The 13967-nt window shown below is 46.2% G+C and overlaps 1 protein-coding gene across 2 annotated transcripts; it reads left to right on the plus strand.

The window, feature by feature from the left end:
* Positions 1-344: 344 nt before the first annotated feature.
* Ccdc134 (coiled-coil domain containing 134) lies at positions 345-13721 on the plus strand. 2 transcript variants are annotated; one of them, XM_051189467.1, is made up of 8 exons: positions 346-403; positions 1901-2020; positions 2323-2438; positions 3638-3759; positions 3946-4030; positions 7101-7282; positions 7536-7607; positions 12412-13721. In XM_051189467.1, exons 3-8 carry the CDS (start codon positions 2339-2341, stop codon positions 12535-12537), a joined length of 687 nt encoding a protein of 228 aa, XP_051045424.1. In that variant the 5' UTR covers positions 346-403; positions 1901-2020; positions 2323-2338; the 3' UTR covers positions 12538-13721. The 2 variants fall into 2 exon arrangements, with proteins under 2 accessions (XP_051045425.1, XP_051045424.1); XM_051189468.1 differs by lacking the exon at positions 1901-2020 and having other exon boundaries at positions 345-403.
* Positions 13722-13967: the final 246 nt, after the last annotated feature.

Here is a 13967-nt window from a genome sequence, read left to right on the forward strand (position 1 = left end):
TATATTGCCCGGGCAGCCAGGGTTTCGGGCCTGGGCTTGCTGACGCCCTTTAAGCAAGGTAAAGGCCCCACCGCAGCTTAACTTCCTCCAACTCGACCAGAAACAAGATCCGCCGTGCCAAAATTCAAGACGCCTTCGCCTGAACCGCGCCTGGGAGGACAGCTGCAGCGATAGGCACCCGAACCCAGCAGGGGCGTGGCCGGAAGTGAAGTCAGGGGAGCGCAGTGGGTCGCGGCCCGATATCATTGGTTCGGAGCAGCGCAGTGGGTGGGACGGCCACTGGTCGATCTCCTAGTGCGGCTGGCTAGGTGCTCTGGAGTTCCGCGGTTTCACCAGAGTTGGTTACTTCCGGCAGTTGAGCTCGTTGAGGGACTGCCCTCACCTTTTTGCGCCGCCGGCCGGGGTAGGTGGTGGCGGGGTTGCCGGGCTGTAGTGTCAGCTTCTTAGGAGGGAAGTGTTGAGCTCTCCGCTCTGCGTCCGGGTGTCAAGACACCTCTTACAAGGGCTCGCTAGCCCCTCGGAAGCCCCAACACTTGGAACTAGCCAGCTGTCGCCCACTACCACTAGCTCTAGTTCCGAGTCTCTTGCTGAGACTGGAAGAGCTCTGGGGACGCTCGGGACAGAAGCGAGGTTTAGAGGCCGTGTAGTAGAGTTCCAGTAAAGAAAACCAAACCTGTCACCACAGTCCGCTTCTTTTTTTCACGTTTGCCTCGCTTGAGTTCATTTGTCTGGTAAATTTCTGTTTACCTTAGTTTTTCTGTGGCCTGGTTCAGGTTCCTTTGGGTCCTAGAAAGTGAATCGAAGGGAGAGGAGTCTTGGGTGATCTTGGAGTTCTTCCCTAGGTTTCAGCTGTCCCATTTACATCAGGCAGAATTCTAATGGCCTCTCACTGAGCAACTAAAACTCTGGGGGTGGGGTGTGGCCAGCTTTGATATGAGGTGTCCTTTGCTTAGAGACAAGAGCAGTGAATTGAGCATCGGATTTTGCCTCAGTGTAGGAACAACTGTGAAGCTCTGAACAGCCACTTCATTCATTCATTTAATTGTTTATTTTTGTCCCTCAGTTCCCACATTAGTAAAACTGGGTATCTGAATATGAGGTCTCCCCTTGACTTTTGTCTTCCACCCCCATTCTATCCACTTTGGAGTTTTAGACAAGATCTCACCATGTAGCCTAGATTGGTCTCAAACTTAAGGAAGTTCTCCTGCCTATTGTACCTGATCAGCTTTCTCTCATTTTCTTTTTAAATTGTGTATGTATTCATGTCTGTACACCTCCGTGTGTGCATGTGGAAGCCAGAGTCAATATTAAATGTTTTCCTTAATTGTACTGTACCCTATTTTTTGAGACAAGGTCTTTCACTGAACCTGTAGCTCCTAGATTCAGCCAGACTAGTTGGCCAGTGAGCTCCAGGAATAGTTCTGCCTCCAACTCTAGGACCACAAACATGCACTGTGCCCAGCTTGTACGTAGATGCTGGGGATCAAACTCAGGTCCTCATGTTTCCAACTATACCAACCAAATCACCTCCCTAGTACTGTCTTTTTTAAAAAATTATTATTATATATATTTGTATGTTTGTTGATTGTCTCTTACCTACACAAGGAATGAAGTATGGTCTGTTTGGCTTGCCATACTTATTGTGTGTGTGTTCCCAGCTCTAGAATTGTCTGCAACTGTACTTAGTTGATACTTGTGGGCTGTTGGAATAGGCATAGATGTTGCCAGTGGCTCCTGTGGTTCCCAAGTGAGTGAGTGGTATCACCGAAGACTGCCATGCTTCCCCCCTTCCCCCCTGTCCTTTCTTTCTGATGTTAGAAGTAGTTGTGGAAGGAGGGAAACCACACAAGTTTTGCATACTTTTTCACTGCCTGAGTCTTCCTGGTTGATACTCTCCTAGGAGGCTGTGGTTGGGAATTGAGAGGAAGGCCATTGACCAGCCCCTTCCTTCAGACATAATACATCATCCAGACCCACCTTTCTGCATCAGGAAAGAGACCTCCTTAGCCCCATTTTACAGGTAAGAAAGCTATGGTTTAGAGAGCTGGGTCAATTGCCCAGTAACAAAGGCAGCTGTGGTCAAGACTCTAACTTTGAGCTCTAGGCTCAGTTCATCCTTGTGCATTGTAAGCATTGCTAAGGTCTCTCTTCCTCTTTCCTGCAATCCCATAGGCCTGTTTTGTGTTCAAGTTCATTACTAGCCCTGGCTATATCTTCAGGGCCTCCTGAAGCTGGGTTCTTGGTATTTGGAGGTTGGGCCATGTCTGGGGAAGTTGATTTTTTTCACTGAACTCACTAGCCTTCTTTGGTTTACTCCTCTAGCTCCAGAGTCTCAGATATGAACCTCCTTCAGTTCCTGGTGTCCTTCTTTGTCCTGTTGTTTGGCACAGAAATTACAGGCACCCTAAAGACCACCCTGGACCCGAGCCTCAAGATTTGTATCTTTTTGGGGATTGGGTAGGGTGAGTGAGTGCTGTCCTTGAAGAGCTGGTAAATGAGATCTCTCAGTGCCCATAACTCCTTGGGGGGAATTCCAGGGATGAGCAGACAGAGTTGCAAAGAATGGGAGGTAGGAGGAGACAAGCTCTAGCCAGACTGTTAGCAAGTCAGTCTTCTCCTGAGCCAGTTCCCTGTAAGCTGAAGTTTAGGCCCATCTCTCAGATTGGCAAAGGCCTAGTAAGGAGTGTAGGTGTATAGTGCCTGGCTGGTGAGGCCTGGGGCGGGTCCTCTGGAGCTCTGGATTATTAGCTTATCTTGATATTTGTCCTTTGAACCATACTTTGCCAATACAAGGATGAGACAAGGCTACCTTGGTTTTGAGACATCCACAGAGCTAGAAGGAGAAAGCATGTGTACTGTTCCGTGGCTGTGAAGAGAAACCATGACCAAGGCTGCATTTAATTGAGGGCTTGCTTACAGTTTCAGAGGGCTAGTCCTTGATGATCATGATGGGTAGCATGGTGCTGAAGCAGTACATGAGAGCTAATATCTGATCTGTAGGCAGGAGCAGAGAGAAAGAGACTGGGTCTGGTGTAGGCTTTTGAAACCTCAAAGCCCACCGCCAGTGACACACCTCTAACAAGATAATGATTTCACCTCCTAATCCTTCCTAAAGGGTCCATCAAACTGAATCAAACATGGGGATCATTTTCATATAAACCACAACATCCAAATGAATGGCCTTTGTTCTCTGTGATGGAGGCTTGGGTGGATACAGGAGGTCTTGGAAGAAACACTGTACTATGGACCTTCTGAGCAAGGTCCTGAGGATAGAAACTCTGGGAGAATGGTGGGGGCATCTCAGGTTGAGAGGTTAGTTTAAACAGATTACTGGAGGTCCTGGAACAATGAATGATTTATGAGAGATGACAGGAAGACACAGGAATGGGAGGGGAGGTGCCAGGACTTGGAGTGTTGGGTTTCAGCTCTTTTCTGGGTATGGAGTCTCTGAGATTTGGAGATATGGTACATTACAGGACCTGTATACTTCATAACAGTCCATCTCTTCCCAGGGGCGTCCCAACGTGGCTATCCAAGGTTTTTAGTGGCACAGGTTAGGAAGGGACCCTCTGAGTCAAGGCCATTGGGTTGTCCAGGTAGGGCTTTTCTGCTAGTGCCTTAACTTAATGGTGCTCAGACAAGAAGATGTTTGAGGTGAAGCGGCGGGAACAGTTGTTGGCACTGAAGAACCTGGCGCAGTTGAATGACATTCACCAGCAGTACAAGATCCTTGATGTCATGCTTAAGGGACTCTTTAAGGTGTGTCAGGGAACAGGGAAGCTCACAGCAGGACAGGGCTCTGATTTGTGCACTGATGGATGAGTTGGAGTTCTCTGAGAGGATAGTGTTCAATGAGGGAGTTGGAGTGGGAGTCAGGTAACTGGGGCTGGAGCTAGGGTGTGAAGGCCACCACAAAGCCACTTAGCCAACATGGGGTTCCTTCAGGTGCTGGAGGACTCCAGGACAGTGCTCACTGCTGCCGATGTGCTCCCAGATGGGCCCTTCCCCCAGGACGAGAAGCTGAAGGATGGTATGGTCTCTCCAACAGTTCACTTTGCTTCCTACCACCCTGGCATTCTCCAGATGGTCTTTCTCTGTTCTTGTCATTTGTCCTCTGGGAATATCCTCATGTAATACCTGAGTAGTTGGCTTAGAGTAGATAAGGGCCTAGTTTGTGGTTTTGTAAACATCTCTGGGGTCTGTAGCCAATTTCTCTGTCCTTAGCACATTCTTCTTTATGCTATCCTGTGCTTAGGACAGAGGAACCAGAAAAGAGTCTGCCTACTACCATGCCAAGGGCCAGGGCAGAGTCTGCCAGTCACTTTGGGAAGGCAAATAGGAGTTGTTGCTGTTAAAAGGAGAAATGACTGAGGCTCGTTAAATAGCTGAGTCAGTGTGACTGCCAGCACTCTTTGCTACTAGAGTGAAAAACTCAAACCCCTTAGTCTCTTTTCAGACAAGATGAGAAAAACAAGTCAGATGTAGGGATGTTTCATGTCCCTTTGTCCCCTCTTGCAAGAAATTATCTTCAATGGTAGTTCCTCCTCACTCATGCCTACTATCAGATCACATCTTTGTTTTTTCTCACTATGTAAATGTGGCTATCCTAGAACTTGATATGTAGAACAGGTTGGCTCCAAATTTTATTGAGATCTGCCTGCCTGTGGCTCCTGAGTGCTGGGATTAAAAGCCTGTTCTAACCAGTGACAACTGTTAGCAATAGCAGTTCTTAGAGTCACTGAGAGGAGGGAATGGGTTGTGTGTGAATGAAAACTTTTATAGGGGTCACCCCTTGTGCCTGTGAGTTGCTACTGCTTTCCATTTGGAGGAGAAAAAGTTATTTGCCTTGGCACCCCTCTCAGAAGCACTTACTCTTCCGTTCTCTGAGTGTCAAAATTACTCTAAGTCCATGGGTCCATGGCCCCCACATGTTGGTTTCTGCCTGCAATGCCCAGCTGGTGCTAGGCAGGGCTGTCTGGGTCCCCTCTACTCTAGGAGTGAAGATATGGCTCTTATCTGTAATTAGAATGAACACTCTAGCCCCAGTGTAAACTGATCTGTTGACTTCATTAGAGGAAGGACATTTGTGGGAAAACTGACTAAATTCAAATGTCAAATAGCTATAGCTAAGTTAATATATTGTTGTTAATTTCCTGGTTTAGATAACAATGCATTAGAGAGAGCAGGGTGAAGGAGTTTTATGTTGTAGCAAATAAGTCTAGGCAATTTCAAAGTAAGCCAGGAGTGGTGTTGCATACCTATAATCCTAACTTTTAGAAGGAAGATCGTGAATTCAAGGCCAACCTGAGCTATGTACTGAGTTTTAGGCTAGCCTTTGGCCACACAAAGACACTATTGAAAGAGAGAGAGAGTAAGCACTTAACAGAAAATTAAGTTTAGTTATGGTGTGTGTTGATGGAAGTTTCTGTCTTGCCCAATCCTGCAGCCATTTAGTCCCAAATAAATACACAGAGACTTCCATTAATTATAAACCGTTTGACTGATGGCTCAGGCTTCTTATTGGCTAGCTCTCTCTTAATTATTAACCCATTTCTATTAATCTGTGTATCTTCATGTGGTCTTGGCTTACTAGTAATGCCTAGACCTCTTGCTTCCTGGGCAGCTACATGGCATCTCCCTGACTCCATCTATTACCTTTTTCTATCCCTGTTTGGATTTCCAACCTGGCTAAATCCTGCCTGTATATTGGCGGAAACAGCTTTATTCATCAACCAATAAGAGAAACATATATTCACATTATACAGAAGGGCATCCCCCATCAAGTGTGCACCCCTGTAATCCCAGCACTTGGTGGGTAGAGGCAGGATCAGGAGTTCAAGGTTATCCTTGGTTACATAATAAGTCTCTGTCCCATTTGGGCTACATAAAACCCCCTGTCAAGCAAAAAGAAAATCAAATGGAAAGAATATTTTTTTTTTAAAAACACTACAACTTTGAGCTTCTTGCTGGCCATCCTGACAGAACTGACCCTGCACAGACAGCTAACACCAAGTCACTGCTCTAGAGACTTGGCTGCATGGCTAAAGCATCTTTGTATAAAACAGTGCCCATCTCTGATTCACAAAGTAAACCAATATTTTTTCAAAACAAGGGGAATACCTAGGATTTTATGTATCCCAGGCTGACCCCATGATTCTATAGCCAAGGATGACCTTGAACTCATGAGCCCTGGTTTTTTATTGACTGATGTACTGCTGTGAGTGCCAGTGCAACATGTGTGTCTGAACATACACCCAGGTCTGCGCCTTGGTTTGACACTCATTTGTCACTACGCCTCAGTCTTCTAACTGTGTCCTGGTTTGTTGCTGTTTCTGTGATAAACACCTTGACTGAAATCAACTAGGAAGAATAGGGTTTCTTTTGCTCACAGGTTGCTGTCTGTCATCGAGGGAAGCTAACACAGGAACTGACACCGAGACCATGGAAGAGAGCTGCTTACTGGCTTGTTCCACATGATTTGCTCAGCCTGCTTTCTTATATAAGCTGATAGTGGAAGTACCCACAGTAGGCTGGGTCCCCCTCATGTTAATCATCCATCAAGAAAATGCTCCACAGTAGCCAGGCTGTGGCACACGCCTTTAGTGCCAGCACTTGGGAGGCAGAGGCAGGCAGATCTTTGAGTTAGAGGCCAAGCTGAGCTACAGAGTGAGTTCCAGGACAGGTTCCAAAGCTACAGAGAAACATTGTCTCCAAAAAAAAAAAAAAAAAAGGAAAAGAAAAGAAAAAGCCCACAATCAGATGGAAGCAATTCTCTGATTAAAGTTTCCTTCCCCAGATGACTCCAGTTTATGTCAGATTGAAAATTGAAAAAGAAAAAAATTAACAAACAAAACAAACACCTAACCGACACATTCTATAAAATAGGAGCAGCAGTACTCTTTCCCCCTAAAGTCCATCAGTGGGGGATAAGGCCCTAGTGCATACTGCACATGGGATGAGCAGTCTGTGATCAGTAGGTGCTGGTCCTTCTCTGATGTGTGGGTTTAGTGATGCCTACATTCTTGGAGGAGGTCTGTGGCCAGCTGGGTGGACAAGAGAAGAGCAACTACCCTGATGACTCACTAAGATTCTCTTGCCAGCTTTCTCCCACGTGGTAGAGAACACAGCATTCTTTGGTGATGTGGTTCTGCGCTTCCCAAAGATAGTACACCACTACTTTGACCATAATTCCAACTGGAACCTCCTCATCCGGTGGGGCATCAGCTTCTGCAATCAGACAGGTGTCTTTGACCAGGGGCCCCACTCACCCATCCTCAACCTGGTAAGGACTGGTAAGAGGGCTGGGAACCTCTAACCTGTCTGTGGTTGGTCCTGTCGGTTATCCTTGTTTGTGCGTTTCAGGGCACTTTGGGTCATGGAGGCCTAATTCAAGGCATTCTGTGCTGACTTGGAGGATCCCTAGGGATTGTTTCTGTCCCACATCTGCCTGGGGTCTGAGGCTTAAGTCCCTGCATGGTTTTCTGTTAATCGGGGAACAGAAGGCAGAAGAACATGACTAGCTTTCTCATCCACAGATGGCCCAGGAGCTGGGGATCAGTGAGAAAGACTCTGACTTCCAGAACCCATTTAAAATAGACCGGACAGAGGTGAGCTGCTGGGTCTGCAGGGGCTAAGGCTTAGGGTAGACTGTGAGAGCTCTGAACTTGGAACCAGAAAATGCAATGAATACCAATCCAGAAACCATTACTCAGGTCACTGAAGGTTTTGACAAGTCATTGTTCTTCCCTGAATGGGGACCATAGCTGGGGTTGGAATGGAGATTGGGGGTGATTCTTGAGGCTGTGAGCATCTTTATCTCATTGTAAAATATATACCCCAAGTTGTGAGTGTCAGGGTGACCAGGTGAGGTCAGATCATGTTCTTCCCTGCCCTGAGCCTCTGACACTGGTACACTGGGGCTTCTATTCTTACTCCTACACATGCCTTTAATCTAGGGCTCTAAAATTGGCTCTGGGGGCTAACAGCTGCAGTTGGAGAAGACAGATGGTGACACATATAGGGAGGAAGGGATCAAAGGGAGCAGGGCAGGGCCAGGAAGGATGGGAAGGAAAGGCCTCTCCTTTGCCTAGGGAACTAGGACTGACAACTGTGTAGAGAGGAGTGTTGAGTCTGATGGGCCTAAGGCTGACAAAGTAGCCTTCTACTGTTTATAGATGCCCTCAGGTCATAGATGCTCTTCAATGCAGCAAAGGCAGTAACTAGACTTTTGGGCTCATCCTCTTGGGTACCCTTATTCTTCCAGGTCTTTACAAGGAAGGCCAGGAAGATGCTATGCATGCAGTGGGTTTGTATTATACCTGCAGACCACTGTGCTTGGAAAGTTTGACATCTCTCTTTATAGTGAATTAAACAGGTCTATGCTTTGTCAGGGAAAGATACCTCATCCTTCCAAGATTAGTCTCTCTGCAAAAATAGTCCTGAAAAATGGTCTGGGCTGAGCAATGGTGGCACATGCCTTTAGTTCCAGCACTCGGGAGGCAGAGGCAGGTAGATCTCTGTGAATTTGAGGTCAGCCTGGTCTACTGAGCGAGTTTTAGGACAGCCTCCAAAGCAATACAGAGAACCCTTGTTTTGGAAAACCAAAAAAAAAAAAAAAAAAAAAAAAAAAGAAAAAAGAAAAGAAGGAAGGGAGAAAGGAAGGAAGGAAAGAAGAAAGGAAGAAAAGAAAAGGAAAGAAAAGAAAAATGGTCTGGTAAAGTTGCTAGAAGGGGCTGGACCAAGAGACCACCTTGACTATAGTGAATTTGAGGCCAACCTGAATTAAAATTGCCTTAAAACAAAACAAAAATAAAATCAACCAAATAAGAGAACTTACCAGATTTTGCATTATTAGTTTGCTCAGCAAGAACATAGGAAAGTGCCCAGCACCATTGCAAATTGCTTGTTCCATAGCCTACTGCCTGAGATTAATGTTACTGAGAGGCAGTGACTGAATCCATTCAGTTTGTTTCATGTCATTTATTGAGGCTGTAGTCAGATGCATTGGTTTTTGATTGTTGATTTGATTTTTGAGAGTCTTACTCTATAACTCCAGTTGACCTTAAACTCCACATTTCTGCTTTAGCAATCCTTCTGAGTACTGAGATTATGGGCATGAGCCACCACACCTGGCTATTCTGAGTACCGGGGTGAATCCATCTTGCAGAACTGACTGCAGTTATCATGCTCTCCAGGGTCCCTGACTCAACCAAGACTTGGGTGGATTAGTGTGCTTCATTTTGAACTATCAATGTATTATCTGTTGCATCCACCTAAAATTTAGATTTTTTTTTACCTGCCAATCTCATTTAATGCATTTGTTAATAATTATAGGAAGCAATAGATGGGCCCAAAGCAACAGTCATCCACTATGGATAGACATTCCCGTGGCCCTTTCTCTTCCACTTAACACTTTTAAGTCTTCAGTACATTGTTTGAATTTCAGTACACTGAAGGCATTTATTTAACTGCAGAATTTTAGCCTCAGTTGCCTGTGTGGTATAATCTAAGCTGCTGAGGCATTAGGAATAAAAGAGAGGCCATGTGGGGTTGGCGAATGCCTTTAATCTTGGTACTCGGGAGACAGAGGCAGGTGAATCTCTGAGTTCAAAGCCAGCCTGATCTACAGAATGAGTACCAGGACAGCTGGGGTTACACAGAAAAGCTCTATCTGGAGTGGGGGAAGGAATTAAAAAAAATAGTTTATCCATGAGAATAAAATAAGGTTACACCATCCTTTGTGTGTGCATAGGTACTCTGAGGTGTGGACACAGACTAGTTCACAGTATTGACTGTGTTAATGTGGATGGGAATTACACACCTTGTGACGGTTAGAGCCACTGTATGGCTCTCTATACTTTCTAGAGTCTTGAGTCATTGCTGAATTATTCACGGGTCTCATCCTGATACCTATAATTTCTCTTTTTTGTCACCTAGACCTCTCAGAGGTTCAGATATGAGTGGGACAAGGGAGTTCTTCCAAGGTTATAGAGACCTGTTGGCCAATTGCGGTGGCACACATGTGATCCCCGCTATTTGGATGGTTGACTAGGACTATCACTTGAGCTCCAGAATTTAACACTAGCCTTGACACTTGGGACAAAATGCAGGGAAGCTAGCTTTCAGCATTCTTTCCCAGGGTCACAGATATATTTAATTCCCCCAGCAGCAGGTTGTAACATGTGTGAGCTTCCTTTGCCAACTCACTAGAGACCTAGTGCCATGGTTTTTTACTGGGAGTTGGTTATATGAGTATCTAACTAGTACCCAGACTCTAAGCTGCTGGAAGGAACCTTATCAACGCATATAGATTTCACAGACAGTTTGAGAACAGTGACCCACTCTTACTGATTAAGACTATAGTTTTCAGCTGCCAGTCATGGGCCAACTTGAGACACATGGCCTTGAAAAAATAGCAAACAGACCTGCAACTATTTTCCTGGGGTTTCTCTGTTATTTCCTTATTTGTTTTGAGATAGTGTCTCATGAAGCCCAGGCTAGCCTCAACTACTGATCTACTTGCACTTGCCTCCCAAGTGCTGGGATTATAGACTTATGTCACCACTCATTGCCACATCAGCAACATTTACTAATTTCTCTTCATCACCTTAGTTTTTAAGCTAGTGGAACCACAGTGAACCATGCATGACTATTTATATCTAGCAGAACCTCTGAGATTCCTGTTGAGCCATTGCCTGTTCTATGTAGTAAGGGTAGGGGATAGGGTTTTCCCCATCACAGTAGCTGCCACTTCTTCCCAGCCTCCAGGCGCTTGCTCTAATCATAACCCTGATCGGTAGCCCGGGGCAAGACCTTGATTCTAGGTGTTCCCAGTCAGCGCATGCAGAAGTGCTCAGGGCCATGGAGACAGTCTTTTTGCCACAAAGGGGAACCTAGGGAGATGCTTAATTTCTGCAAGTAGGCTCTTCTCACCCTGCAGTCATATATGCTTCTGTCACACAGGAGGCTGAGTCAGATAACTTCCAGATTAAATTTAGTGTAACATTATCATAATATGCTTTTAGATATGACTATAGGAGCAACTCTGGAAATGATCCTGTTAGCCCCACCTTCCCACCCCCCCAGACTGGGGCTTGAACCCAGGGCTTTACACATAATATACAAATGGTCCCCAGCCTGTCTACTTTTTGTATTTAGCATGGACTTTTCAGTAAGAGACTCTCTTAGGAGACAAGGATGACAGCTATCTGGGAGGTGAGTGGGCTGCCTGGTTGTATTAGTCCTTGTTAGTTGGGCATTCCACTAGCTGAATGACCTGAAAACATCATTTCTGTCTCTGGACCACTCTTGGGATATCCCCCTTTTCCCAGAGGCAGGGACTACTTATGTGGCAGGTAGGTTATGCCACAAGGTGGCACTCTTAGTTTGTTTTTAATGCTTACCTTGATCATTCTTGTCATTTTTACCCTAAGAATATATCTCACAACCTGAGTTTTGGATGCTTTTGTGTTGTATATTCTAATGAGCCCATTCATTCATTTTATTAAAAATATACATTGACTGTTGTGGGACATAGTGGACCACTACATCCAGTACCAACATTCCATGTTCATATAACATGCTATTATAGATGACAGGCACAAAGTAGGTGACCACAAAGGAGAAACACAAGAGTAAATTACTACAAAACTGAAGAGAGGGTGCCAGTGAGGAGGTAGCCATGGAAGAGGTCCCAAGGGCAGTGGTAGCAGAGTTGGAACAAATGAGACAAAGTAGACAGAACTAGAAAGGGCATTCTGGGCCTAGACCATAGCTTGTGCAAAGGTCTGTAGGAGGGTAGTCATGGAAACCAACCATTGGTTACAGAGACAAATAGACACAGCAATTCAGGTTTGATAGTTATTTAGCCACAGAGACCAACAGAAGCTATGGGTTAGCTTCTGGAAAGGATGAAGTGAGAAGAGTCGTGACCTTGAAGTTGAAGTTGTCCTCAAATCCTTGTCCTCTCCCATCTCTGCCTGTCTGGCATTCCCATCTCTTTCACTTCTGATCCATTTTGCTCCTATATGCTCCTCTCCTGGGGACTGTTCCTCATTTACTGGTAGCAGCACCTGTTGTCTAGGACTCCTAGCTTGCTTCCCTCCTGAAGAGTGTCAAGAAGGTATTCCAAGAGCCATACTGCTCCCTCTTCCTGGAAGAGAGTATTTGTTTTCCAGTTCACACCTTGGCTGGCATCTGTCTCCTATGCCTAGAATCTCCTGTCTGCCTGTCAAGCTCCTGATTATCTCAAGATCTAGTCAGCAGTTTCCCTGAGCCCTTTCATCTGATTCCTTGTCTGGGACTCTCTGAGGGCAGGGCCTTCTCCAGGAACCTTCTTGTTTTACATTCCATGATTTATCTCAGGGAAACTCTTTGCTACTCTTGACTAAATCTAGTCTGCTCATTTCACAGTTCATTCCTAGCACTGACCCTTTCCAGAAGGCCTTGAGGGAAGAAGAAAAACGCCGGAAGAAGGAGGAGAAGCGGAAAGAGATCCGGAAAGGCCCAAGAATCTCAAGATCCCAGTCTGAGTTGTAGCCCTGGAGCAGTTTGGGGCCTAAGAGATCAGCAAGAGGCCAGCCAAAAGTCAGAAGAGGCACAACCATGTGGCTGTGGTGTAGCAGCACCAAGCACCATGGTGAGCACCAGCCACTTCCAGATGGGGACTCTGTTTGCTGGGTTCTCTGGAGCTGTGTCTGAACCTTGGCCAAAAAGACTGAGCTTCTGGGGTCTTAGGGCACACCAAGGGAGCCTTGAGAGGACACTGTTCTGCAGACAGGACCTTGCAGGGAAGCTGTTGGGGAGGCTGGCTGAAGGGGCTCCTGGTCCGGATCCTCTTGGTAAGTGAGGGCTGCAGACTGGCTGCTGCCCTTTGTGAGGAAGCAGCAGAACCTGGCTCTGAAGATGCCATACTTGCAGCTGGCTTCGCCAGCAAATTCATTGGCATCACCAAGGCTGATGAGGAGGCTGTAAGGGCACTAGTAGCTTTTAAAAATGTCAGGACCAGCCTGGATATGCTTCTGCTTCATCAGGAGGGAGCCCCAAGCCTTTGCATTGCACAGAAGCAAGAGCCAGGTTTAGACTTCTTCTTCAGTCACTGCTGCCCTTCATGAGGGATCAGTTTGGAAAGGGGACCCAAAAAGTGTCCTGGGAGGGTGTTTATTTCAAGGAGACCTTAAAAGAACATGATCTCTGTTCTCAGATAACTGGGGACAGTCATTGAGTTGGTTCAGGGGACAAACAACTTGTTGTCTCTGCTGCTAAAAGATACTGCCTCTGTGTGGGGAGCGGCTGTAGGGGACAGGTTACAGGAGGCTGTGCTTTGTAATGGGGCTACTGTGAGCTGGATTGATCAGACAGTGGGCTTCCTAGTTCGAGGTTAAAGCAGAGTCCCATGGCCATAGGCAGAAAGCTGTGGAAGGAGTTAAGCCCTCAGAGGGCACCCTGATTTCCATGAATCCCAAGGTAGGTGGCTGCCTTGGCTCTGTTGAAATTAAAAGTTCCACCTCTTTGATCTTGCCAAGCCAAAATGTATCTCTTAAAGGCATGGAGACACCCATCATCCCAGCATCTTCCCCAGGTATTCTCCTACCTCCAAGTCCACTCTTCCTCTTACTGACGGTGCTCGTGAGACCTCAGTCTTAGCCTGACTGACCCTGGCCTACTCTCTCCCTTCCCTGTGCTGTGCCTTCATTGGTAAAATAAATTTGATGATGTCTGAATCCTTTGCCAAGCTCTAAACTATTTCCTTGGGGGCTATCCTTTCTACTGGCCAGGATAGCAAAGGGAAACCAGGTGTTGGGGAGGCTTCATGAAAGAGCCCAGAGTAGCTTGCATCCCAAGGGTCATTCAGGAAAAGTAAGGGGGATGAGAAGTATTTGGGATGAGGACTGGAGAAGTTTTCCCATCACAAATGCTTGTTTCCCCTGTAGGGCAGAAGTAGATACACAGTGGTCAAGAGACCTGGG

The sequence above is a fragment of the Phodopus roborovskii genome, unplaced genomic scaffold (assembly GCF_943737965.1).
Source record: "Phodopus roborovskii unplaced genomic scaffold, PHOROB, whole genome shotgun sequence".
Lineage (NCBI taxonomy): Eukaryota > Metazoa > Chordata > Mammalia > Rodentia > Cricetidae > Phodopus > Phodopus roborovskii.

What these genes read in the sequence shown, in the direction of transcription:
- Ccdc134 (XM_051189468.1), top strand. Translation starts at nt 2,339, where the DNA reads ATGAACCTCCTTCAGTTCCTGGTGTCCTTCTTTGTCCTGTTGTTTGGC. An exon ending in TGCTTAAGGGACTCTTTAAG is followed by an intron (nt 3,760 to 3,945) that starts GTGTGTCAGGGA and finishes GGGTTCCTTCAG; the next exon opens with GTGCTGGAGGACTCCAGGAC. An exon ending in ACTCACCCATCCTCAACCTG is followed by an intron (nt 7,283 to 7,535) that starts GTAAGGACTGGT and finishes TCTCATCCACAG; the next exon opens with ATGGCCCAGGAGCTGGGGAT.